Source organism: Epinephelus lanceolatus, chromosome 12 (genome assembly GCF_041903045.1).
Source record: "Epinephelus lanceolatus isolate andai-2023 chromosome 12, ASM4190304v1, whole genome shotgun sequence".
Lineage (NCBI taxonomy): Eukaryota > Metazoa > Chordata > Actinopteri > Perciformes > Serranidae > Epinephelus > Epinephelus lanceolatus.
In genome coordinates this window covers 41,730,446-41,758,096 of record NC_135745.1, presented here as the reverse complement: position 1 = coordinate 41,758,096, position 27,651 = coordinate 41,730,446, and the positions used below count along the sequence as shown (strand labels likewise).

At 43.2% G+C, this 27,651-nt stretch overlaps 4 protein-coding genes across 4 annotated transcripts; all 4 read left to right on the top strand.

Annotated features, from left to right (window-relative positions):
- Positions 1 to 1,739: 1,739 nt before the first annotated feature.
- Positions 1,740 to 4,289, top strand: LOC144465128 (tripartite motif-containing protein 16-like). The gene has a single exon (XM_078173447.1). It carries the CDS (start codon positions 2,140 to 2,142, stop codon positions 3,802 to 3,804), a length of 1,665 nt encoding a protein of 554 aa, XP_078029573.1. The 5' UTR covers positions 1,740 to 2,139; the 3' UTR covers positions 3,805 to 4,289.
- Positions 4,290 to 9,953: 5,664 nt separating this feature from the next.
- Positions 9,954 to 11,817, top strand: LOC144465127 (tripartite motif-containing protein 16-like). Its single transcript, XM_078173446.1, has one exon. It carries the CDS (start codon positions 9,954 to 9,956, stop codon positions 11,610 to 11,612), a length of 1,659 nt encoding a protein of 552 aa, XP_078029572.1. The 3' UTR covers positions 11,613 to 11,817.
- Positions 11,818 to 17,724: 5,907 nt separating this feature from the next.
- Positions 17,725 to 19,683, top strand: LOC144465118 (tripartite motif-containing protein 16-like). Its single transcript, XM_078173438.1, has one exon. It carries the CDS (start codon positions 17,753 to 17,755, stop codon positions 19,433 to 19,435), a length of 1,683 nt encoding a protein of 560 aa, XP_078029564.1. The 5' UTR covers positions 17,725 to 17,752; the 3' UTR covers positions 19,436 to 19,683.
- A 5,867-nt stretch (positions 19,684 to 25,550) lies between these two features.
- LOC144465117 (tripartite motif-containing protein 16-like) lies at positions 25,551 to 27,504 on the top strand. Its single transcript, XM_078173437.1, has one exon. The coding sequence runs from the start codon at positions 25,579 to 25,581 to the stop codon at positions 27,259 to 27,261; it is 1,683 nt and encodes a 560-aa protein (XP_078029563.1). The 5' UTR covers positions 25,551 to 25,578; the 3' UTR covers positions 27,262 to 27,504.
- Positions 27,505 to 27,651: the final 147 nt, after the last annotated feature.

Sequence of the window (27,651 nt, the reverse complement as noted above, 5' to 3'; positions counted from 1 at the left end):
AAATGTTTTGTCACAAATGCTTCAAAGTAGATCATTAAATATGTGACAAGATTATTAAACAGCTACAGAAGTGTTTTATGACAGTTTACTTTGGTAACGTCCTGTTGTCAGTCAACTGTGTTTAACCAGCAGAAGAAAATGTGACAGAATTTGAGGAGGAGTCAGAGAAATATGGAGCCATCACCAAAACCTGAGGAGCCAAGACGTACAGTGGTGTGAAAAAGTGTTTGCCCCCTTCCTGATTTCTTACTTTTTTGCATGTTTCAGATCATCAAACAAATTTAAACATTAGTCAAAGATAACACAAGTAAACACAAAATGCAGTTTTTAAATGAAGGGTCTTATTAATGAGGAAGAAAATAATCCAAAGCTACATGGCCCTGTGTGAAAAAGTGTTTGACCCCCAGCTCCTGTTAAAACATAACTCTGGTTGATCACACCTGAGTTCAATTTCTGTAGCCACACCCAGGCCTGATTACTGCACACCTGTTCTCAATCTAGAAATCACTTAAATAGGACCTACCTGACAAAGTGAAGTAGACCAAAAGATCCTCAAAAGCTACAGACATCATGCTGAGATCCAAAGAAATTCACGAACAAATGAGAAAAAAAGTAATTGAAACCTATCAGTCTGGAAAAGGTTATAAAGCCATTTCTAAAGCTTTGGGACTCCAGCGAACCACAGTGAGAGCCATTATCCACAAATGGCGAAAACACGGAACAGTGGTGAACTTTCCCAGGAGTGGCTGGCCGACCAAAATCACCCCAAGAGTGCAGCGACAACTCATCCAAGAGGTGACAAAAGACCCCACAACAACATCTAAAGAACTGCAGGCATCACTTGCCTCAGTTAAGGTCAGTGTTCATGACTCTGCCATAAGAAAGAGACTGGGCAATAATGGCCTGCATGGCAGAGTTCCAAGACGAAAACCACTGCTAAGCAAAAAGAACATTAAGGCTCATCTCATTTTTGCCAGAAAACATCTTGATGATCCCCAAGACTTTTGGGAAAATATTCTGTGGACTGACGAGACAAAAGTTGAACTTTTTGGAAGGTCTGTGTCCCATTACATCTGGCGTAAAAGTAACACCGCATTTCAGAAAAAGAACATCATACCAACAGTAAAATATGGTGGTGGCAGTGTGATGGTCTGGGGCTGTTTTGCTGCTTCAGGACCTGGAAGACTTGCTGTGATAAATGGAAGCATGAATTCTGCTGTCTACCAAAAAATCCTGAAGGAGAATGTCCGGCCATCTGTTCGTGACCTCAAGCTGAAGCGAACTTGGGTTCTACAGCAGGACAATGATCCAAAACACACCAGCAAGTCCACCTCTGAATGGCTGAAGAAAAACAAAATGAAGACTTTGGAGTGGCCTAGTCAAAGTCCTGACCTGAATCCTATTGAGATGCTGTGGCATGACCTTAAAAAGGCGGTTCATGCTCGAAAACCCTCCAATGTGGCTGAATTACAACATTTCTGCAAAGATGAGTGGGCCAAAATTCCTCCACAGCGTTGTAAAAGACTCATTGCAAGTTATCGCAAACGCTAGATTGCAGGAGTTGCTGCTAAGGGTGGCCCAACCAGTTATTAGGTTTAGGGGGCAAACACTTTTTCACACAGGGCCATGTAGCTTTGGATTTTTTTCTTTCTCATTAATAAGACCCTTCATTTAAAAACTGCATTTTGTGTTTACTTGTGTTATCTTTGACTAATGTTTAAATTTGTTTGATAATCTGAAACATTTAAGTGCGGAAAACATGCAAAAAAGTAAGAAATCAGGAAGGTGGCAAACACTTTTTCACACCACTGTATTTTACAACTAAAAACTTTTCAAACAGGAAGTAGGTTTTAGATGAGGAGACAAAGTTCAAACTCAAACTGCTCCTCTTCCTGGAATGACTCAGAGCTTGATGAGCCCTCCCTCCTCTTCCTGCTCTCACACACACAGCCAGCTCCACTGTCCACACATTTCCTTGTTCCCTCCCCTTCAGATCTACAGTGTGTATCCAACACTGTGGTGACGTGACAGAGCTGACAGGCTCCATTCACTGCAGGAACACATGATGTTTAGATCAGAGCTCAAACTAGTTTCACTTCTCAGAGAGTGAAACTCACACAGTCACTGCCACGAGGTGAAATGGCGCAGAAAGGAGTTGAGCTGGACCGAGAAACCTTCTCTTGTTCCATCTGTCTGGATCTACTGAAGGATCCGGGGACTCTTCCCTGTGGACACAGCTACTGCATCAACTGTATTCAAAGCTTCTGGGATGGAGAGGATGAGAAGAGAATCTACAGCTGCCCTCAGTGTAGGCAGAGCTTCACACCGAGGCCTGTCCTGAGGAAAAACACCATGTTAGCAGTTTTAGTGGAGCAACTGAAGAAGACTGGACTCCAAGCTGCTCCTGCTGATCACTGCTATGCTGGAGCTGAAGATGTGGCCTGTGATGTCTGCACTGGGAGGAAACTGAAAGCCTTCAAGTCCTGTCTGCAGTGTGTGGCCTCTTACTGTGAGAAACACCTCCAGCCTCATCGTGACTCAGCTCCATTCAAGAAACACAAGCTGGTGGAGCCCTCCAAGAAGCTGCAGGAGAACATCTGCTCTCGTCATGATGAGGTGATGAAGATGTTCTGCCGCACTGATCAGCAGTGTATCTGTTATCTCTGCTCTGTGGAGGAACATAAAGGCCACGACACAGTGTCAGCTGCAGCAGAAAGGACTGAGAGGCAGAGAGAGCTGGAGGGGAGTCGACAAAACATCCAGCAGAGAATCCAGGACACAGAGAAAGATGTGAAGCTGCTCCAACAGGAGGTGGAGGCTATCAGTCGCTCTGCTGATAAAGCAGTGGAGCACAGTGAGAAGATCTTCACTGAGCTGATCCGTCTCATGGAGAAAAGACGCTCTGATGTGAAGCAGCAGCTCAGATGGCAGCAGGAAACTGAAGTGAGTCGAGTCAAAGAGCTTCAGGAGAAGCTGGAGCGGGAGATCACTGAGCTGAAGAGGAAAGACGCTGAGCTGAAGAAGCTCTCACACACAGAGGATCACAACCAGTTTCTACACAACTACCCCTCACTGTCAGCACTCAGTGAAGCCACACACTCATCCAGCATCAACATCCGTCCTCACCGCTACTTTGAGGACGTGACAGCGGCTGTGTCAGGAGTCAGAGATAAACTACAGGACGCCCTGAGGGACACATGGACAAACGTCTCACTGACAGTGACTGAAGTGGATGTTTTACTGCCACAACCAGAGCCCAAGACCAGAGCTGAGTTCTTCAGATATTCACGTCACATCACACTGGATCCAAACACAGCATTCACAGAGCTGTTATTATCTGAGGGGAACAGGAAAGTGACAGTAATGAGACAACAACAGTTTTATTCTAAACACCCAGACAGATTCACTGGATGGTCTCAGGTCCTGAGTAGAGAGAGTCTGACTGGACGTTGTTACTGGGAGGTGGAGTGGAGAGGAAGAGGAGTTAATGTAGCGGTCGCATACAAGAATATCAGCAGAGCAGGGGATGAATGTTTATTTGGATTCAATGACAAATCTTGGATGTTATATTGTGCCAATAACAGTTATAACTTTTATCACAACAAAGTCCAAACTCCCGTCTCAGGTCCTCAGTCCTCCAGAGTAGGAGTGTACCTGGATCACAGTGCAGGTATTCTGTCCTTCTACAGCGTCTCTGAAACCATGACTCTCCTCCGCAGAGTCCAGACCACATTCACTCAGCCTCTCTATGCTGGACTTTGTCTTCATCCTGATTCCACAGCTGAGTTGTGTCAAGTCAAATAGTCAGAAGTCATTTAAGGGTTAAACTCTGTGTTTGGTCTCCATGTTTGTTGCTGACAGCTGATTGTTGTGGCGTTTCTTCACTGCACACAGATCAGCTGTCAGTCAAACATTGTGGGCGGGACTTTGACATCTTCTCCTGAGTTGTTGTGTAAATGTTTGAGTGTGTGTAGGTGGCGCTCCTTCCTGTGTGTGTCACCTCCTTTATCCTCCACACTTTGTTGTCTTTGTGTTCATCTGTAAAGAAATGTATAATCACATTTATTTGTTTGGCAGACCAAATGTTGTTGTTGTTATGAGGTTTTATAGAAGTGTAATGATCCTGATCATAATCAATAAGGACATCATTCATTATTGTCTTGTACACAGCTGAGATTCTTGTGTGGATGAAGTGAATCTGAACATGAAATCACTGAACAAGAGTCATTTAATAGTGTTTGCTTTCTGTTTTTGTGTCCATGAACATCAAATAAATTTGGATGCAGATCATAATTTGTGTCGTCACAAGTCATTCAAGTGAAATTTGTTATTTAAATCTTTGTTTTGATCAGATGTGGCCAGCACAAACATGATTTGTTCCTGAGCTTGATGAGGTCTCATTTTAATTTTTAAAACTTTGATTTTAAACATGTATAAATGTTGATATGACAGAATCGATCTGGGAGAAATGTTCTCAGCAGACAGCACCTAACAGAGACACTAGGAAACCAAACATTACCACAGTGACAGTGAGTGACTCAGCTTTTATAACACGTGAAATATCTGAACTCCAACAACAAATGTAAAAATGAGCAGCTTATATCAGGTCCAGTCATAAAATCATGACATGAAAATATGATTCTTTACATTTGGTTCCAAGTGTTTCCATGTTCTTTAATCAGAATTCAACAAGTCAGAGACATTTGAACGTTTAGCCTCAAATCTCACATTCCCAAATACTATGTCTTATCTCTCCCATCTTTCCCATGTGACCTGAATGCAGCATCAGTGTTTCAGGGTGTGACTCCTGTCAACAAACGCACACCAGGGCCGGCTCTTGGCATCGGCCATATAGGCAGTTGCCTAGGGTGCCACATGCTGGCAGGGGCGCAGCTGCAAGCCCTCAAAAAATAAAATAAAATAGAATAAATAAAATAAATACTACTAATAATTTGCAGCCACGACTGGCGCCCTTTCCTCATATTCTGTCTTGAAAAAAAGAACAAATAAAGAAAAAGTAAACAACAACAACAATCCCCCTGTTGTTTGTCATTATTTGACCTGGCCCTGAACCTGTCCTGCACCGTGCTCAGTCATGTCACTGTGGGAAAGGGGGGTGGGACGAGTTATCTGTGCGCATCTCAGGTAGGTAGGTTGTGACTGACAGACAACAAGAGGTCATAAATTGTCAAATTATTGGGTTATCATCATGAAAAGACCTCCAAGCCCTCAGGTGCGCCCAGATAATGATGTGATCGCTGCCAAGGATTGAGTTAAGCTGCTGAGCTGGTTTATTGCTGTTTGTATCTGGTTAACTTCTGGCTGCTTAGTGCTCCTCCTCTTACTCAGCACATTAGATATTGTGCTGGAAGTGTGACAATATAACTGTAGTGCAACCTCTTTTATTTTAGTCATTCATAATCACAACTAGATTATAATTCATGTTATGTTGAACACATCACTGGTGCAAGTAGTAGTCTGTCTGCTGCAGCTACATGTTTTGCTTGTACTGTACAGTAAGAGGTAAATCTACTCCACATCTGTCCAGATGCACTGAGAAAAGTTTTGAACAAGAAGCCCCGAGAAGCTGCTGCAGAGGGGCCTTCTCTGACACCTCCTCCACTCGCTGAAGAATGTAAGTTTAGCCAATTATTTGTGGTCTCTGACACACTGCTATGTTGTCATTTTTATCATTATTAATATTATTATTATAATGTCATTATTATTACTGTTGAATGTTCCAGGTTAACCTTGTTATTAATTACAGTAAATGTAGGTCAAATAAAATAAAGTCTATTTGTACAGTGCTTCACTTTATATGAAGTAGAATGACACAACAGACTTAAAGCAGTGGTGTAACAGTATGGATGTACTGTCTGTTTGAATCCAGCTACAAGTCAGGCAACAAGCAGCAGCACGGCTGGATTCAGCACACCACCTCACTACCTCACGACTTCCAGTGAGACACAGCCTGAATCAGGTGAGTTCTGTAACTGTATGTTACTGCTGCAGTCATGTTTCTAATGTAAATATGGCCACATCCAGAGACATGTTTGTTGTTTCTATCAAATATTCACAAATACTCTTACCACAATATTCACATCACTTACACATGCAACTCATCCTGGCCTGTACATCTGGAATGTTTTCGTCCATTTGTCCACACATGGAGGCTATGAAAGTCTGTTTTTACAATGTCAGTAAGTTGGCCAAGCCTTTAAACATTTATAAAGCTCCATAGCGACGGAAAACAATGGGAACTGTAGCTTGCACACAGATCCCAATTTTCATTTGAATGCAATATTGCCACATATTTGACTTTGTTAAAAGGAGTCCATTCAAGAATACCAACACTATCTATTACCAAAATCTGTCTTCCATACTTCTATTATTATGGTAAAAGTAGCACAATAAAATATATTTGATGACAAATACAGTTTACAGAGGAAATATGGCCTAACTCAAAATATAATCAAAGTATAGTGCAACTATCAATATTTATTCAACTTGTCTACAGGACATATTAACGCTAGAATAGCTAATCCTCCTTCAAAAAAGTTAAACTAGGGGGTGGGGGCACCGAACCCTAATCCCGCCTAGGGCACCAAAGTGGCTAGAGCCGGCTTTGACGCACACAGTGTGATATTACACATATTGAAATGTCTCTTTACTGATGTTGTGTGAAGCTGCCAAAGGCTGAGTGAACTCTGGACTTGTCTTCCTGCAGTGAACATCACAGCAGGTGAACAAGTGAAATGTGAAAAGTGATGCTCAACACAAGAGGGCGCCTTCATCCTGCTAAGCAGGGAGGTAGAGGAGGTTAAAGCTCCTCCACTCACTTTGTCTGCATGTTTTAGTTTTTAGACTCATGAAACCATTTGATAATAAACACACATGGTGTCACACATGGTGCTAAATTGTGTCAGACCACTAAACGTTCAGGTTTCCTTAAATATACACTCAGTCCTCTCTGTGTGAAGATCAGGCAGCCAGTGATGGTCAAAGGTTGAAATGTATGAGGAGCGTCTGGTGTGCTGCTGATTAAAGAAGCTCCTGGTTTCACCTACATTTATTAAACACACTCTCCTCACACCACTGCTGCAGAGAAACTACATGATTCAAATATGTGCCACCTTTTGCAGAGTCCCCCTCACACAGAAGGCCAACCAGTGCCACATCATCAGCAGTGTGTTTGAGTTTCAACTCATTGGTTTACAGAGAAAAGAACAGAGGTGATAAAATGGCACCTGGTGATGCACCTGTGTTCACACTCCTCTCTGACACCTCACCTTTACCCACATGCTAGGATTTCATGATTTAAATTACAAAAAGCTGAAATGATTGTCTTTATTAATGTTTGTTTGGCTCATGATCCTCACTGACTGAAGGTGACACTTTAGTTTGACCTCCTTTATTTCAACTAATAAACACCACACAGTGTTTTGAATTCAAGGTCATCATTTAATATCAACAGTTTTCCTCACAATCACAGTCATGATGAAAATAAAAAGTTTAAGTGACCTCAGTGTGATTTGCTGCGAGAAAACTATAAATATTAATCAAATGCAAAAAACAATATTCTACAGATCCATCCATCAGTCATCAATCAGTTCACGATGAAAACATGAGATGTTTGGAAGATGTTGGATTTTGGGTACCTCACTGCACAAATTCAAACCGACAAAAAATCAGCGTCATGTGTCGTCAGTGTTTGACGCTGGCGTCAGACATTGTCCTGACATTGAATTTTGGTAAACAGACATCACAACCTAAATTCAACCAAATATAAACATTGGAAAACGTTGGTGGCCAGCTGGGATGTCAAGAACCCTAAAATCCTTCTACATTGAACAAAAATATAAACGCAAAACTTTTGTTTTTGCTCCCATTTTTCGTGAGCTGGACTCAAAGATCTAAAACTTTTTCTACATACACAAAAGACCATTTCCCTCAAATATTGTTCACAAATCTGTCTAAATCTGTGTTAGTGAGCACTTCTCCTTTGCCGAGATAATCCATCCCACCTCACAGGTGTGGCATATCAAGATGCTGATTAGACAGCATGAATATTGCGCAGGTGTGCCTTAGGCTGGCCACAATAAAAGGCCACTCTGAAACGTGCAGTTTTGCTTTATTCGGGGGGTCTGGGGGGGGGGGGGGGTGGTCAGAAAACCAGTCAGTATCTGGTGTGACCACCATTTGCCTCACGCAGTGCAACACATCTCCTTCGCATAGAGTTGATCAGGTTGTTGATTGTGGCCTGTGGAATGTTGGTCCACTCCTCTTCAGTGGCTGTGTGAAGCTGCTGGATATTGGCAGGAACTGGAACACGCTGTCGTATACGTCGATCCAGAGCATCCCAAACATGCTCAATGGGTGACATGTCCGGTGAGTATGCTGGCCATGCAAGAACAGGGATGTTTTCAGCTTCCAGGAATTGTGTACAGATCCTTGCAACATGGGGCCGTGCATTACCATGCTGCAACATGAGGTGACGGTCGTGGATGAATGGCACAACAATGGGCCTCAGGATCTCGTCACGGTATCTCTGTACATTCAAAATGCCATCAATAAAATGCACCTGTGTTCGTTGTCCATAACATACGCCTGCCCATTCCATAACCCCACCGCCACCATGGGCCACTCGATCCACAACGTTGACATCAGCAAACCGCTCACCCACACAACGCCACACACGCTGTCTGCCATCTGCCCTGAATAGTGAAAACAGGGATTCATCCGTGAAGAGAACACCTCTCCAACGTGCCAGACGCCATCGAATGTGAGCATTTACCCACTCAAGTCGGTTACGACGACGAACTGCAGTCAGGTCGAGACCCCGATGAGGACGACGAGCATGCAGATGATCTTCCCTGAGACGGTTTCTGACAGTTTGTGCAGAAATTCTTTGGTTATGCAAACCGATTGTTGCAGCAGCTGTCCGGGTGGCTGGTCTCAGACGATCTTGGAGGTGAACATGCTGGATGTGGACGTCCTGGGCTGGTGTGGTTACACGTGGTCTGCGGTTGTGAGGCCGGTTGGAGACGGCTTATGGTAGAGAAATGAACATTCAATTCACGGGCAACAGCTCTGGTGGACATGCCAATTGCACGCTCCCTCAAAACTTGCAACATCTGTGGCATTGTGCTGTGTGATAAAACTGAACATTTTAGAGTGGCCTTTTATTGTGGCCAGCCTAAGGCACACCTGTGCAATAATCATGCTGTCTAATCAGCATCTTGATATGCCACACCTGTGAGGTGGGGTGGATTATCTCGGCAAAGGAGAAGTGCTCACTAACACAGATTTAGACAGATTTGTGAACGATATTTGAGGGAAATGGTCTTTTGTGTGTATAGAAAAAGTTTTAGATCTTTGAGTCCAGCTCACGAAAAATGGGAGCAAAAACAAAAGTGTTGCGTTTATATTTTTGTTCAGTGTATATTTACAGCTGATATGGTGACTGTGGTTATAGCTATTATCTAATTATTGCTCAGAGTTCTGCATTGATAGTTTGGTTTATTTCATGAGACTGGTTTAATCAACTGACTATCATTTTTCCTTTTTCGGGAATGCTGCTGAAAACTGAATATTTTACTGAAAATGGTCGATAAACATTTTTAATAATTATTATTTCCGATAGACTTTTGAATCCTTTGAACTACGAGTTTCCAACAACTGCATTAACTTTACTTGAAAAAGTGAAACATTTAACTAACATGAAATGTCTAACTGTGTGAACTGAGTGTCGTAGTTTGAATCTGTTTTTACTGCCTGTTGTAAATGTCAGATAACACACCCTGCCTCTCACCACTCCTTGTGGAATGCAGCAAAGCCTGAAAAGACTTCCCTCTCCTCCCTCCTCCTGAAGCCAGCTCGTCTCTATCAACAGATTTGTTTTTCTGATCAGAGAGAGTGAAACTATTTGACAGTCACCATCACTGAGAGGTGAAATGGCGCAGAAAGGAGTTGAGCTGGACCGAGAAACCTTCTCTTGTTCCATCTGTCTGGATCTACTGAAGGATCCGGGGACTCTTCCCTGTGGACACAGCAACTGCATCAACTGTATTCAAAGCTTCTGGGATGGAGAGGATGAGAAGAGAATCTACAGCTGCCCTCAGTGTAGGCAGAGCTTCACACCGAGGCCTGTCCTGAGGAAAAACACCATGTTAGCAGTTTTAGTGGAGCAACTGAAGAAGACTGGACACCAAGCTGCTCCTGCTGATCACTGCTATGCTGGAGCTGAAGATGTGGCCTGTGATGTCTGCACTGGGAGGAAACTGAAAGCCTTCAAGTCCTGTCTACAGTGTGTGGCCTCTTACTGTGAGAAACACCTCCAGCCTCATCGTGACTCGGCTCCATTACAGAAACACAAGCTGGTGGAGCCCTCCAAGAAGCTGCAGCAGAACATCTGCTCTCGTCATGATGAGGTGATGAAGATGTTCTGCCGCACTGATCAGCAGTGTATCTGTTATCTCTGCTCTGTGGAGGAACATAAAGGCCACGACACAGTGTCAGCTGCAGCAGAAAGGACTGAGAGGCAGAGAGAGCTGGAGGGGAGTCGACAAAACATCCAGCAGAGAATCCAGGACACAGAGAAAGATGTGAAGCTGCTCCAACAGGAGGTGGAGGCTATCAGTCGCTCTGCTGATAAAGCAGTGGAGCACAGTGAGAAGATCTTCACTGAGCTGATCTGTCTCATGGAGAAAAGACGCTCTGATGTGAAGCAGCAGCTCAGATGGCAGCAGAAAACTGAAGTGAGTCGAGTCAAAGAGCTTCAGGAGAAACTGGAGCAGGAGATCACTGAGCTGAAGAGGAAAGACGCTGAGCTGAAGCAGCTCTCACACACAGAGGATCACAAGCAGTTTCTACACAACTACCCCTCACTGTCAGCACTCAGTGAAGCCACACACTCATCCAGCATCAACATCCGTCCTCGCCGCTACTTTGAGGATGTGACAGCGGCTGTGTCAGGAGTCAGAGATAAACTACAGGACGCTCTGAGGGACACATGGACAAACGTCTCACTGACAGGGACTGAAGTGGATGTTTTACTGCCACAACCAGAGCCCAAGACCAGAGCTGAGTTCTTCACATATTCACGTCACATCACACTGGATCCAAACACAGCAAACACATGGCTGTTATTATCTGAGGGGAACAGGAAAGTGACATTCATGAGTCAACAACAGTCTTATTCTGATCACCCAGAAAGATTCACTGGATGGTCTCAGGTCCTGAGTAGAGAGAGTCTGACTGGACGTTGTTACTGGGAGGTGGAGTGGAGAGGAGGAGTTTATGTAGCAGTCGCATACAAGAATATCAGCAGAGCAGGGGGTGAATGTAGATTTGGACACAGTGACAAATCATGGGCATTAAGATGTGTCAACAGTTATGAGTTTTATCACAACAGTGTCAAAACTCCCATCTCAGGTCCTCAGTCCTCCAGAGTAGGAGTGTACCTGGATCACAGTGCAGGTATTCTGTCCTTCTACAGCGTCTCTGAAACCATGACTCTCCTCCACAGAGTCCAGACCACATTCACTCAGCCTCTCTATGCTGGACTTTGGGTTTATTCTGATTCCACAGCTGAGTTGTGTCAAGTCAAATAGTCAGAAGTCATTTAAGGGTTAAACTCTGTGTTTGGTCTCCATGTTTGTTGCTGACAGCTGATTGTTGTGGTGTTTCTTCACTGCACACAGATCAGCTGTCAGTCAAACATTGTGGGCGGGACTTTGACATCTTCTCCTGAGTTGTTGTGTAAATGTTTGAGTGTGTGTAGGTGGCGCTCCTTCCTGTGTGTGTCACCTCCTTTATCCTCCACACTTTGTTGTCTTTGTGTTCATCTGTAAAGAAATCTATAATCACATTTATTTGTTTGGCAGACCAAATGTTGTTGTTATGAGGTTTTATAGAAGTGTAATGATCCTGATCATAATCAATAAGGACATCATTCATTATTGTCTTGTACACAGCTGAGATTCTTGTGTGGATGAAGTGAATCTGAACATGAAATCACTGAACAAGAGTCATTTAATAGTGTTTGCTTTCTGTTTTTGTGTCCATGAACATCAAATAAATTTGGATGCAGATCATAATTTGTGTCGTCACAAGTCATTCAAGTGAAATTTGTTATTTAAATCTTTGTTTTGATCAGATGTGGCCAGCACAAACATGATTTGTTCCTGAGCTTGATGAGGTCTCATTTTAATTTTTAAAACTTTGATTTTAAACATGTATAAATGTTGATATGACAGAATCGATCTGGGAGAAATGTTCTCAGCAGACAGCACCTAACAGAGACACTAGGAAACCAAACACTACCACAGTGACAGTGAGTGACTCAGCTTTTATAACACGTGAAATATTTGAACTCCAACAACAAATGTAAAAATGAGCAGCTTATATCAGGTCCAGTCATAAAATCATGACATGAAAATATGATTCTTTACATTTGGTTCCAAGTGTTTCCATGTTCTTTAATCAGAATTCAACAAGTCAGAGACATTTGAACGTTTAGCCTCAAATCTCACATTCCCAAATACTATGTCTTATCTCTCCCATCTTTCCCATGTGACCTGAATGCAGCATCAGTGTTTCAGGGTGTGACTCCTGTCAACAAACGCACACCAGGGCCGGCTCTTGGCATCGGCCATATAGGCAGTCGCCTAGGGTGCCACATGCTGGCAGGGGCGCAGCTGCAAGCCCTCAAAAAATAAAATAAAATAGAATAAATAAAATAAATACTACTAATAATTTGCAGCCACGACTGGCGCCCTTTCCTCATACTCTGTCTTGAAAAAAAGAACAAATAAAGAAAAAGTAAACAACAACAACAACAATCCCCCTGTTGTTTGTCATTATTTGACCTGGCCCTGAACCTGTCCTGCACCGTGCTCAGTCATGTCACTGTGGGAAAGGGGGGTGGGACGAGTTATCTGTGCGCATCTCAGGTAGGTAGGTTGTGACTGACAGACAACAAGAGGTCATAAATTGTCAAATTATTGGGTTATCATCATGAAAAGACCTCCAAGCCCTCAGGTGCGCCCAGATAATGATGTGATCGCTGCCAAGGATTGAGTTAAGCTGCTGAGCTGGTTTATTGCTGTTTGTATCTGGTTAACTTCTGGCTGCTTAGTGCTCCTCCTCTTACTCAGCACATTAGATATTGTGCTGGAAGTGTGACAATATAACTGTAGTGCAACCTCTTTTATTTTAGTCATTCATAATCACAACTAGATTATAATTCATGTTATGTTGAACACATCACTGGTGCAAGTAGTAGTCTGTCTGCTGCAGCTACATGTTTTGCTTGTACTGTACAGTAAGAGGTAAATCTACTCCACATCTGTCCAGATGCACTGAGAAAAGTTTTGAACAAGAAGCCCCGAGAAGCTGCTGCAGAGGGGCCTTCTCTGACACCTCCTCCACTCGCTGAAGAATGTAAGTTTAGCCAATTATTTGTGGTCTCTGACACACTGCTATGTTGTCATTTTTATCATTATTAATATTATTATTATTATAATGTCATTATTATTACTGTTGAATGTTCCAGGTTAACCTTGTTATTAATTACAGTAAATGTAGGTCAAATAAAATAAAGTCTATTTGTACAGTGCTTCACTTTATATGAAGTAGAATGACACAACAGACTTAAAGCAGTGGTGTAACAGTATGGATGTACTGTCTGTTTGAATCCAGCTACAAGTCAGGCAACAAGCAGCAGCACGGCTGGATTCAGCACACCACCTCACTACCTCACGACTTCCAGTGAGACACAGCCTGAATCAGGTGAGTTCTGTAACTGTATGTTACTGCTGCAGTCATGTTTCTAATGTAAATATGGCCACATCCAGAGACATGTTTGTTGTTTCTATCAAATATTCACAAATACTCTTACCACAATATTCACATCACTTACACATGCAACTCATCCTGGCCTGTACATCTGGAATGTTTTCGTCCATTTGTCCACACATGGAGGCTATGAAAGTCTATTTTTACAATGTCAGTAAGTTGGCCAAGCCTTTAAACATTTATAAAGCTCCATAGCGACGGAAAACAATGGGAACTGTAGCTTGCACACAGATCCCAATTTTCATTTGAATGCAATATTGCCACATATTTGACTTTGTTAAAAGGAGTCCATTCAAGAATACCAACACTATTACCAAAATCTGTCTTCCATACTTCTATTATTATGGTGAAAGTAGCACAATAAAATATATTTGATGACAAATACAGTTTACAGAGGAAATATGGCCTAACTCAAAATATAATCAAAGTATAGTGCAACTATCAATATTTATTCAACTTGTCTACAGGACATATTAACGCTAGAATAGCTAATCCTCCTTCAAAAAAGTTAAACTAGGGGGTGGGGGCACCGAACCCTAATCCCGCCTAGGGCACCAAAGTGGCTAGAGCCGGCTTTGACGCACACAGTGTGATATTACACATATTGAAATGTCTCTTTACTGATGTTGTGTGAAGCTGCCAAAGGCTGAGTGAACTCTGGACTTGTCTTCCTGCAGTGAACATCACAGCAGGTGAACAAGTGAAATGTGAAAAGTGATGCTCAACACAAGAGGGCGCCTTCATCCTGCTAAGCAGGGAGGTAGAGGAGGTTAAAGCTCCTCCACTCACTTTGTCTGCATGTTTTAGTTTTTAGACTCATGAAACCATTTGATAATAAACACACATGGTGTCACACATGGTGCTAAATTGTGTCAGACCACTAAAAGTTCAGGTTTCCTTAAATATACACTCAGTCCTCTCTGTGTGAAGATCAGGCAGCCAGTGATGGTCAAAGGTTGAAATGTATGAGGAGCGTCTGGTGTGCTGCTGATTAAAGAAGCTCCTGGTTTCGCCTACATTTATTAAACACACTCTCCTCACACCACTGCTGCAGAGAAACTACATGATTCAAATATGTGCCACCTTTTGCAGAGTCCCCCTCACACAGAAGGCCAACCAGTGCCACATCATCAGCAGTGTGTTTGAGTTTCAACTCATTGGTTTACAGAGAAAAGAACAGCGGTGATAAAATGGCACCTGGTGATGCACCTGTGTTCACACTCCTCTCTGACACCTCACCTTTACACACATGCTAGGATTTCATGATTTAAATTACAAAAAGCTGAAATGATTGTCTTTATTAATGTTTGTTTGGCTCATGATCCTCACTGACTGAAGGTGACACTTTAGTTTGACCTCCTTTATTTCAACTAATAAACACCACACAGTGTTTTGAATTCAAGGTGATCATTTAATATCAACAGTTTTCCTCACAATCACAGTCATGATGAAAATAAAAAGTTTAAGTGACCTCAGTGTGATTTGCTGCGAGAAAACTATAAATATTAATCAAATGCAAAAAACAATATTCTACAGATCCATCCATCAGTCATCAATCAGTTCATGATGAAAACATGAGATGTTTGGAAGATGTTGGATTTTGGGTACCTCACTGCACAAATTCAAACCGACAAAAAATCAGCGTCATGTGTCGTCAGTGTTTGACAACAACTGACGCTGGCATCAGACATTGTCCTGACATTGAATTTTGGTAAACAGACATCACAACCAAAATTCAACCAAATATAAACATTGGAAAACGTTGGTGACCAGCTGGGATGTCAAGAACCCTAAAATCCTTCTACATTGAGCAAAAATATAAACGCAAAACTTTTGTTTTTGCTTCCATTTTTCGTGAGCTGGACTCAAAGATCTAAAACTTTTTCTACATACACAAAAGACCATTTCCCTCAAATATTGTTCACAAATCTGTCTAAATCTGTGTTAGTGAGCACTTCTCCTTTGCCGAGATAATCCATCCCACCTCACAGGTGTGGCATATCAAGATGCTGATTAGACAGCATGAATATTGCGCAGGTGTGCCTTAGGCTGGCCACAATAAAAGGCCACTCTGAAATGTGCAGTTTTGCTTTATTCGGGGGGGGGGTCAGAAAACAGTCAGTATCTGGTGTGACCACCATTTGCCTCACGCAGTGCAACACATCTCCTTCGCATAGAGTTGATTAGGTTGTTGATTGTGGCCTGTGGAATGTTGGTCCACTCCTCTTCAGTGGCTGTGTGAAGCTGCTGGATATTGGCAGGAACTGGAACACGCTGTCGTATACGCCGATCCAGAGCATCCCAAACATGCTCAATGGGTGACATGTCCGGTGAATATGCTGGCCATGCAAGAACTGGGATGTTTTCAGCTTCCAGGAATTGTGTACAGATCCTTGCAACATGGGGCCGTGCATTACCATGCTGCAACATGAGGTGACGGTCGTGGATGAATGGCACAACAATGGGCCTCAGGATCTCGTCACGGTATCTCTGTACATTCAAAATGCCATCAATAAAATGCACCTGTGTTCGTTGTCCATAACATACGCCTGCCCATTCCATAACCCCACCGCCACCATGGGCCACTCGATCCACAACGTTGACATCAGCTAACCGCTCACCCACACAACGCCACACACACTGTCTGCCACCTGCCCTGAATAGTGAAAACAGGGATTCATCCGTGAAGAGAACACCTCTCCAACGTGCCAGACGCCATCGAATGTGAGCATTTACCCACTCAAGTCGGTTACGACGACGAACTGCAGTCAGGTCGAGACCCCGATGAGGACGACGAGCATGCAGATGATCTTCCCTGAGACGGTTTCTGACAGTTTGTGCAGAAATTCTTTGGTTATGCAAACCGATTGTTGCAGCAGCTGTCCGGGTGGCTGGTCTCAGACGATCTTGGAGGTGAACATGCTGGATGTGGACGTCCTGGGCTGGTGTGGTTACACGTGGTCTGCGGTTGTGAGGCCGGTTGGAGACGGCTTATGGTAGAGAAATGAACATTCAATTCACGGGCAACAGCTCTGGTGGACATGCCAATTGCACGCTCCCTCAAAACTTGCAACATCTGTGGCATTGTGCTGTGTGATAAAACTGAACATTTTAGAGTGGCCTTTTATTGTGGCCAGCCTAAGGCACACCTGTGCAATAATCATGCTGTCTAATCAGCATCTTGATATGCCACACCTGTGAGGTGGGATGGATTATCTCGGCAAAGGAGAAGTGCTCACTAACACAGATTTAGATAGATTTGTGAACGATATTTGAGGGAAATGGTCTTTTGTGTGTATAGAAAAAGTTTTAGATCTTTGAGTCCAGCTCACGAAAAATGGGAGCAAAAACAAAAATGTTGCGTTTATATTTTTGTTCAGTGTATCTTTACAGCTGATATGGTGACTGTGGTTATAGCTATTATCTAATTATTGCTCAGAGTTCTGCATTGATAGTTTGGTTTATTTCATGAGACTGGTTTAATCAACTAACTATCATTTTTCCTTTTTCCGGAATGCTGCTGAAAACTGAATATTTTACTGAAAATGGTCGATAAACATTTTTAATAATTATTATTTCCGATAGACTTTTGAATCCTTTGAACTACGAGTTTCCAACAACTGCATTAACTTTACTTGAAAAAGTGAAACATTTAACTAACATGAAATGTCTAACTGTGTGAGCTGAGTGTCGTAGTTTGAATCTGTTCTTACTGCCTGTTGTAAATGTCAGATAACACACCCTGCCTCTCACCACTCCTTGTGGAATGCAGCAAAGCCTGAAAAGACTTCCCTCTCCTCCCTCCTCCTGAAGCCAGCTCGTCTCTATCAACAGATTTGTTTTTCTGATCAGAGAGAATAAAACTATTTGACAGTCACCATCACTGAGAGGTGAAATGGCGCAGAAAGGAGTTGAGCTGGACCGAGAAACCTTCTCTTGTTCCATCTGTCTGGATCTACTGAAGGATCCGGTGGCTCTTCCCTGTGGACACAGCTACTGCATCAACTGTATTCAAAGCTTCTGGGATGGAGAGGATGAGAAGAGAATCTACAGCTGCCCTCAGTGTAGGCAGAGCTTCACACCGAGGCCTGTCCTGAGGAAAAACACCATGTTAGCAGTTTTAGTGGAGCAACTGAAGAAGACTGGACTCCAAGCTGCTCCTGCTGATCACTGCTATGCTGGAGCTGAAGATGTGGCCTGTGATGTCTGCACTGGGAGGAAACTGAAAGCCTTCAAGTCCTGTCTGCAGTGTGTGGCCTCTTACTGTGAGAAACACCTCCAGCCTCATCGTGACTCGGCTCCATTACAGAAACACAAGCTGGTGGAGCCCTCCAAGAAGCTGCAGCAGAACATCTGCTCTCGTCATGATGAGGTGATGAAGATGTTCTGCCGCACTGATCAGCAGTGTATCTGTTATCTCTGCTCTGTGGAGGAACATAAAGGCCACGACACAGTGTCAGCTGCAGCAGAAAGGACTGAGAGGCAGAGAGAGCTGGAGGGGAGTCGACAAAACATCCAGCAGAGAATCCAGGACACAGAGAAAGATGTGAAGCTGCTCCAACAGGAGGTGGAGGCTATCAGTCGCTCTGCTGATAAAGCAGTGGAGCACAGTGAGAAGATCTTCACTGAGCTGATCCGTCTCATGGAGAAAAGACGCTCTGATGTGAAGCAGCAGCTCAGATGGCAGCAGGAAACTGAAGTGAGTCGAGTCAAAGAGCTTCAGGAGAAGCTGGAGCAGGAGATCACTGAGCTGAAGAGGAAAGACGCTGAGCTGAAGCAGCTCTCACACACAGAGGATCACACCCAGTTTCTACACAACTACCCCTCACTGTCAGCACTCAGTGAAGCCACACACTCATCCAGCATCAACATCCGTCCTCGCCACTACTTTGAGGACGTGACAGCGGCTGTGTCAGGAGTCAGAGATAAACTACAGGACGCCCTGAGGGACACATGGACAAACGCCTCACTGACAGGGACTGAAGTGGATGTTTTACTGCCACAACCAGAGCCCAAGACCAGAGCTGAGTTCTTCAGATATTCACGTCACATCACACTGGATCCAAACACAGCAAACACATGGCTGTTATTATCTGAGGGGAACAGGAAAGTGACAGTAATGAGACAACAACAGTCTTATTCTAAACACCCAGACAGATTCACTGGATGTTGTCAGGTCCTGAGTAGAGAGAGTCTGACTGGACGTTGTTACTGGGAGGTGGAGTGGAGAGGAGGAGTTTATGTGGCAGTCGCATACAAGAATATCAGCAGAGCAGGGTGGGGGGATGAATGTTTATTTGGACACAATGACAAATCTTGGATGTTAAGATGTGACAATAACAGTTATAACTTTTATCACAACAAAGTCAAAACTCGTGTCTCAGGTCCTTGGTCCTCCAGAGTAGGAGTGTACCTGGATCACAGTGCAGGTATTCTGTCCTTCTACAGCGTCTCTGAAACCATGACTCTCCTCCACAGAGTCCAGACCACATTCACTCAGCCTCTGTATGCTGGACTTTGGCTTCATCCTGATTCCACAGCTGAGTTGTGTCAAGTCAAACAGTCAGAAGTCATTTAAGGGTTAAACTCTGTGTTTGGTCTCCATGTTTGTTGCTGACAGCTGATTGTTGTGGTGTTTCTTCACTGCACACAGATCAGCTGTCAGTCAAACATTGTGGGCGGGACTTTGACATCTTCTCCTGAGTTGTTGTGTAAATGTTTGAGTGTGTGTAGGTGGCGCTCCTTCCTGTGTGTGTCACCTCCTTTATCCTCCACACTTTGTTGTCTTTGTGTTCATCTGTAAAGAAATCTATAATCACATTTATTTGTTTGGCAGACCAAATGTTGTTGTTGTTATGAGGTTTTATAGAAGTGTAATGATCCTGATCATAATCAATAAGGACATCATTCATTATTGTCTTGTACACAGCTGAGATTCTTGTGTGGATGAAGTGAATCTGAACATGAAATCACTGAACAAGAGTCATTTAATAGTGTTTGCTTTCTGTTTTTGTGTCCATGAACATCAAATAAATTTGGATGCAGATCATAATTTGTGTCGTCACAAGTCATTCAAGTGAAATTTGTTATTTAAATCTTTGTTTTGATCAGATGTGGCCAGCACAAACATGATTTGTTCCTGAGCTTGATGAGGTCTCATTTTAATTTTTAAAACTTTGATTTTAAACATGTATAAATGTTGATATGACAGAATCGATCTGGGAGAAATGTTCTCAGCAGACAGCACCTAACAGAGACACTAGGAAACCAAACACTACCACAGTGACAGTGAGTGACTCAGCTTTTATAACACGTGAAATATCTGAACTCCAACAACAAATGTAAAAATGAGCAGCTTATATCAGGTCCAGTCATAAAATCATGACATGAAAATATGATTCTTTACTTTGGTTCCAAGTGTTTCCATGTTCTTTAATCAGAATTCAACAAGTCAGAGACATTTGAACGTTTAGCCTCAAATCTCACATTCCCAAATACTATGTCTTATCTCTCCCATCTTTCCCATGTGACCTGAATGCAGCATCAGTGTTTCAGGGTGTGACTCCTGTCAACAAACGCGCACCAGGGCCGGCTCTTGGCATCGGCCATATAGGCAGTCGCCTAGGGTGCCACATGCTGGCAGGGGCGCAGCTGCAAGCCCTCAAAAAATAAAATAAAATAGAATAAATAAAATAAAATAAATACTAATAATAATTTGCAGCCACGACTGGCGCCCTTTCCTCATACTCTGTCTTGAAAAAAAGAACAAATAAAGAAAAAGTAAACAACAACAACAACAACCCCCCTGTTGTTTGTCATTATTTGACCTGGCCCTGAACCTGTCCTGCACCGTGCTCAGTCATGTCACTGTGGGAAAGGGGGGTGGGACGAGTTATCTGTGCGCATCTCAGGTAGGTAGGTTGTGACTGACAGACAACAAGAGGTCATAAATTGTCAAATTATTGGGTTATCATCATGAAAAGACCTCCAAGCCCTCAGGTGCGCCCAGATAATGATGTGATCGCTGCCAAGGATTGAGTTAAGCTGCTGAGCTGGTTTATTGCTGTTTGTATCTGGTTAACTTCTGGCTGCTTAGTGCTCCTCCTCTTACTCAGCACATTAGATATTGTGCTGGAAGTGTGACAATATAACTGTAGTGCAACCTCTTTTATTTTAGTCATTCATAATCACAACTAGATAATAATTCATGTTATGTTGAACACATCACTGGTGCAAGTAGTAGTCTGTCTGCTGCAGCTACATGTTTTGCTTGTACTGTACAGTAAGAGATAAATCTACTCCACATCTGTCCAGATGCACTGAGAAAAATTTTGAACAAGAAGCCCCGAGAAGCTGCTGCAGAGGGGCCTTCTCTGACACCTCCTCCACTCGCTGAAGAATGTAAGTTTAGCCAATTATTTGTGGTCTCTGACACACTGCTATGTTGTCATTTTTATCATTATTAATATTATTATTATAATGTCATTATTATTACTGTTGAATGTTCCAGGTTAACCTTGTTATTAATTACAGTAAATGTAGGTCAAATAAAATAAAGTCTATTTGTACAGTGCTTCACTTTATATGAAGTAGAATGACACAACAGACTTAAAGCAGTGGTGTAACAGTATGGATGTACTGTCTGTTTGAATCCAGCTACAAGTCAGGCAACAAGCAGCAGCACGGCTGGATTCAGCACACCACCTCACTACCTCACGACTTCCAGTGAGACACAGCCTGAATCAGGTGAGTTCTGTAACTGTATGTTACTGCTGCAGTCATGTTTCTAATGTAAATATGGCCACATCCAGAGACATGTTTGTTGTTTCTATCAAATATTCACAAATACTCTTACCACAATATTCACATCACTTACACATGCAACTCATCCTGGCCTGTACATCTGGAATGTTTTCGTCCATTTGTCCACACATGGAGGCTATGAAAGTCTATTTTTACAATGTCAGTAAGTTGGCCAAGCCTTTAAACATTTATAAAGCTCCATAGGGACGGAAAACAATGGGAACTGTAGCTTGCACACAGATCCCAATTTTCATTTGAATGCAATATTGCCACATATTTGACTTTGTTAAAAGGAGTCCATTCAAGAATACCAACACTATCTATTACCAAAATCTGTCTTCCATACTTCTATTATTATGGTAAAAGTAGCACAATAAAATATATTTGATGACAAATACAGTTTACAGAGGAAATATGGCCTAACTCAAAATATAATCAAAGTATAGTGCAACTATCAATATTTATTCAACTTGTCTACAGGACATATTAACGCTAGAATAGCTAATCCTCCTTCAAAAAAGTTAAACTAGGGGGTGGGGGCACCGAACCCTAATCCCGCCTAGGGCACCAAAGTGGCTAGAGCACACAGTGTGATATTACACACACAAACATTGTGATATTACACATATTGAAATGTCTCTTTACTGATGTTGTGTGAAGCTGCCAAAGGCTGAGTGAACTCTGGACTTGTCTTCCTGCAGTGAACATCACAGCAGGTGAACAAGTGAAATGTGAAAAGTGATGCTCAACACAAGAGGGCGCCTTCATCCTGCTAAGCAGGGAGGTAGAGGAGGTTAAAGCTCCTCCACTCACTTTGTCTGCATGTTTTAGTTTTTAGACTCATGAAACCATTTGATAATAAACACACATGGTGTCACACATGGTGCTAAATTGTGTCAGACCACTAAACGTTCAGGTTTCCTTAAATATACACTCAGTCCTCTCTGTGTGAAGATCAGGCAGCCAGTGATGGTCAAAGGTTGAAATGTATGAGGAGCGTCTGGTGTGCTGCTGATTAAAGAAGCTCCTGGTTTCACCTACATTTATTAAACACACTCTCCTCACACCACTGCTGCAGAGAAACTACATGATTCAAATATGTGCCACCTTTTGCAGAGTCCCCCTCACACAGAAGGCCAACCAGTGCCACATCATCAGCAGTGTGTTTGAGTTTCAACTCATTGGTTTACAGAGAAAAGAACAGAGGTGATAAAATGGCACCTGGTGATGCACCTGTGTTCACACTCCTCTCTGACACCTCACCTTTACACACATGCTAGGATTTCATGATTTAAATTACAAAAAGCTGAAATGATTGTCTTTATTAATGTTTGTTTGGCTCATGATCCTCACTGACTGAAGGTGACACTTTAGTTTGACCTCCTTTATTTCAACTAATAAACACCACACAGTGTTTTGATTTCAAGGTCATCATTTAATATCAACAGTTTTCCTCACAATCACAGTCATGATGAAAATAAAAAGTTTAAGTGACCTCAGTGTGATTTGCTGCGAGAAAACTATAAATATTAATCAAATGCAAAAAACAATATTCTACAGATCCATCCATCAGTCATCAATCAGTTCATGGTGAAAACATGAGATGTTTGGAAGATGTTGGATTTTGGGTACCTCACTGCACAAATTCAAACCGACAAAAAATCAGCGTCATGTGTCGTCAGTGTTTGACAACAACTGACGCTGGCATCAGACATTGTCCTGACATTGAATTTTGGTAAACAGACATCACAACCAAAATTCAACCAAATATAAACATTGGAAAACGTTGGTGACCAGCTGGGATGTCAAGAACCCTAAAATCCTTCTACATTGAACAAAAATATAAACGCAAAACTTTTGTTTTTGCTTCCATTTTTCGTGAGCTGGACTCAAAGATCTAAAACTTTTTCTACATACACAAAAGACCATTTCCCTCAAATATTGTTCACAAATCTGTCTAAATCTGTGTTAGTGAGCACTTCTCCTTTGCCGAGATAATCCATCCCACCTCACAGGTGTGGCATATCAAGATGCTGATTAGACAGCATGAATATTGCGCAGGTGTGCCTTAGGCTGGCCACAATAAAAGGCCACTCTGAAATGTGCAGTTTTGCTTTATTCGGGGGGGGGTCAGAAAACAGTCAGTATCTGGTGTGACCACCATTTGCCTCACGCAGTGCAACACATCTCCTTCGCATAGAGTTGATCAGGTTGTTGATTGTGGCCTGTGGAATGTTGGTCCACTCCTCTTCAGTGGCTGTGTGAAGCTGCTGGATATTGGCAGGAACTGGAACACGCTGTCGTATACGTCGATCCAGAGCATCCCAAACATGCTCAATGGGTGACATGTCCGGTGAGTATGCTGGCCATGCAAGAACAGGGATGTTTTCAGCTTCCAGGAATTGTGTACAGATCCTTGCAACATGGGGCCGTGCATTACCATGCTGCAACATGAGGTGACGGTCGTGGATGAATGGCACAACAATGGGCCTCAGGATCTCGTCACGGTATCTCTGTACATTCAAAATGCCATCAATAAAATGCACCTGTGTTCGTTGTCCATAACATACGCCTGCCCATTCCATAACCCCACCGCCACCATGGGCCACTCGATCCACAACGTTGACATCAGCAAACCGCTCACCCACACAACGCCACACACGCTGTCTGCCATCTGCCCTGAATAGTGAAAACAGGGATTCATCCGTGAAGAGAACACCTCTCCAACGTGCCAGACGCCATCGAATGTGAGCATTTACCCACTCAAGTCGGTTACGACGACGAACTGCAGTCAGGTCGAGACCCCGATGAGGACGACGAGCATGCAGATGATCTTCCCTGAGACGGTTTCTGACAGTTTGTGCAGAAATTCTTTGGTTATGCAAACCGATTGTTGCAGCAGCTGTCCGGGTGGCTGGTCTCAGACGATCTTGGAGGTGAACATGCTGGATGTGGACGTCCTGGGCTGGTGTGGTTACACGTGGTCTGCGGTTGTGAGGCCGGTTGGAGACGGCTTATGGTAGAGAAATGAACATTCAATTCACGGGCAACAGCTCTGGTGGACATGCCAATTGCACGCTCCCTCAAAACTTGCAACATCTGTGGCATTGTGCTGTGTGATAAAACTGAACATTTTAGAGTGGCCTTTTATTGTGGCCAGCCTAAGGCACACCTGTGCAATAATCATGCTGTCTAATCAGCATCTTGATATGCCACACCTGTGAGGTGGGGTGGATTATCTCGGCAAAGGAGAAGTGCTCACTAACACAGATTTAGACAGATTTGTGAACGATATTTGAGGGAAATGGTCTTTTGTGTGTATAGAAAAAGTTTTAGATCTTTGAGTCCAGCTCACGAAAAATGGGAGCAAAAACAAAAGTGTTGCGTTTATATTTTTGTTCAGTGTATATTTACAGCTGATATGGTGACTGTGGTTATAGCTATTATCTAATTATTGCTCAGAGTTCTGCATTGATAGTTTGGTTTATTTCATGAGACTGGTTTAATCAACTGACTATCATTTTTCCTTTTTCGGGAATGCTGCTGAAAACTGAATATTTTACTGAAAATGGTCGATAAACATTTTTAATAATTATTATTTCCGATAGACTTTTGAATCCTTTGAACTACGAGTTTCCAACAACTGCATTAACTTTACTTGAAAAAGTGAAACATTTAACTAACATGAAATGTCTAACTGTGTGAACTGAGTGTCGTAGTTTGAATCTGTTCTTACTGCCTGTTGTAAATGTCAGATAACACACCCTGCCTCTCACCACTCCTTGTGGAATGCAGCAAAGCCTGAAAAGACTTCCCTCTCCTCCCTCCTCCTGAAGCCAGCTCGTCTCTATCAACAGATTTGTTTTTCTGATCAGAGAGAATAAAACTATTTGACAGTCACCATCACTGAGAGGTGAAATGGCGCAGAAAGGAGTTGAGCTGGACCGAGAAACCTTCTCTTGTTCCATCTGTCTGGATCTACTGAAGGATCCGGTGGCTCTTCCCTGTGGACACAGCTACTGCATCAACTGTATTCAAAGCTTCTGGGATGGAGAGGATGAGAAGAGAATCTACAGCTGCCCTCAGTGTAGGCAGAGCTTCACACCGAGGCCTGTCCTGAGGAAAAACACCATGTTAGCAGTTTTAGTGGAGCAACTGAAGAAGACTGGACTCCAAGCTGCTCCTGCTGATCACTGCTATGCTGGAGCTGAAGATGTGGCCTGTGATGTCTGCACTGGGAGGAAACTGAAAGCCTTCAAGTCCTGTCTGCAGTGTGTGGCCTCTTACTGTGAGAAACACCTCCAGCCTCATCGTGACTCGGCTCCATTACAGAAACACAAGCTGGTGGAGCCCTCCAAGAAGCTGCAGCAGAACATCTGCTCTCGTCATGATGAGGTGATGAAGATGTTCTGCCGCACTGATCAGCAGTGTATCTGTTATCTCTGCTCTGTGGAGGAACATAAAGGCCACGACACAGTGTCAGCTGCAGCAGAAAGGACTGAGAGGCAGAGAGAGCTGGAGGGGAGTCGACAAAACATCCAGCAGAGAATCCAGGACACAGAGAAAGATGTGAAGCTGCTCCAACAGGAGGTGGAGGCTATCAGTCGCTCTGCTGATAAAGCAGTGGAGCACAGTGAGAAGATCTTCACTGAGCTGATCCGTCTCATGGAGAAAAGACGCTCTGATGTGAAGCAGCAGCTCAGATGGCAGCAGGAAACTGAAGTGAGTCGAGTCAAAGAGCTTCAGGAGAAGCTGGAGCAGGAGATCACTGAGCTGAAGAGGAAAGACGCTGAGCTGAAGCAGCTCTCACACACAGAGGATCACACCCAGTTTCTACACAACTACCCCTCACTGTCAGCACTCAGTGAAGCCACACACTCATCCAGCATCAACATCCGTCCTCGCCACTACTTTGAGGACGTGACAGCGGCTGTGTCAGGAGTCAGAGATAAACTACAGGACGCCCTGAGGGACACATGGACAAACGCCTCACTGACAGGGACTGAAGTGGATGTTTTACTGCCACAACCAGAGCCCAAGACCAGAGCTGAGTTCTTCAGATATTCACGTCACATCACACTGGATCCAAACACAGCAAACACATGGCTGTTATTATCTGAGGGGAACAGGAAAGTGACAGTAATGAGACAACAACAGTCTTATTCTAAACACCCAGACAGATTCACTGGATGTTGTCAGGTCCTGAGTAGAGAGAGTCTGACTGGACGTTGTTACTGGGAGGTGGAGTGGAGAGGAGGAGTTTATGTGGCAGTCGCATACAAGAATATCAGCAGAGCAGGGTGGGGGGATGAATGTTTATTTGGACACAATGACAAATCTTGGATGTTAAGATGTGACAATAACAGTTATAACTTTTATCACAACAAAGTCAAAACTCGTGTCTCAGGTCCTTGGTCCTCCAGAGTAGGAGTGTACCTGGATCACAGTGCAGGTATTCTGTCCTTCTACAGCGTCTCTGAAACCATGACTCTCCTCCACAGAGTCCAGACCACATTCACTCAGCCTCTGTATGCTGGACTTTGGCTTCATCCTGATTCCACAGCTGAGTTGTGTCAAGTCAAACAGTCAGAAGTCATTTAAGGGTTAAACTCTGTGTTTGGTCTCCATGTTTGTTGCTGACAGCTGATTGTTGTGGTGTTTCTTCACTGCACACAGATCAGCTGTCAGTCAAACATTGTGGGCGGGACTTTGACATCTTCTCCTGAGTTGTTGTGTAAATGTTTGAGTGTGTGTAGGTGGCGCTCCTTCCTGTGTGTGTCACCTCCTTTATCCTCCACACTTTGTTGTCTTTGTGTTCATCTGTAAAGAAATCTATAATCACATTTATTTGTTTGGCAGACCAAATGTTGTTGTTGTTATGAGGTTTTATAGAAGTGTAATGATCCTGATCATAATCAATAAGGACATCATTCATTATTGTCTTGTACACAGCTGAGATTCTTGTGTGGATGAAGTGAATCTGAACATGAA

What these genes read in the sequence shown, in the direction of transcription:
- LOC144465128 (XM_078173447.1), top strand. Translation starts at nt 2,140, where the DNA reads ATGGCGCAGAAAGGAGTTGAGCTGGACCGAGAAACCTTCTCTTGTTCC.
- LOC144465127 (XM_078173446.1), top strand. Translation starts at nt 9,954, where the DNA reads ATGGCGCAGAAAGGAGTTGAGCTGGACCGAGAAACCTTCTCTTGTTCC.
- LOC144465118 (XM_078173438.1), top strand. Translation starts at nt 17,753, where the DNA reads ATGGCGCAGAAAGGAGTTGAGCTGGACCGAGAAACCTTCTCTTGTTCC.
- LOC144465117 (XM_078173437.1), top strand. Translation starts at nt 25,579, where the DNA reads ATGGCGCAGAAAGGAGTTGAGCTGGACCGAGAAACCTTCTCTTGTTCC.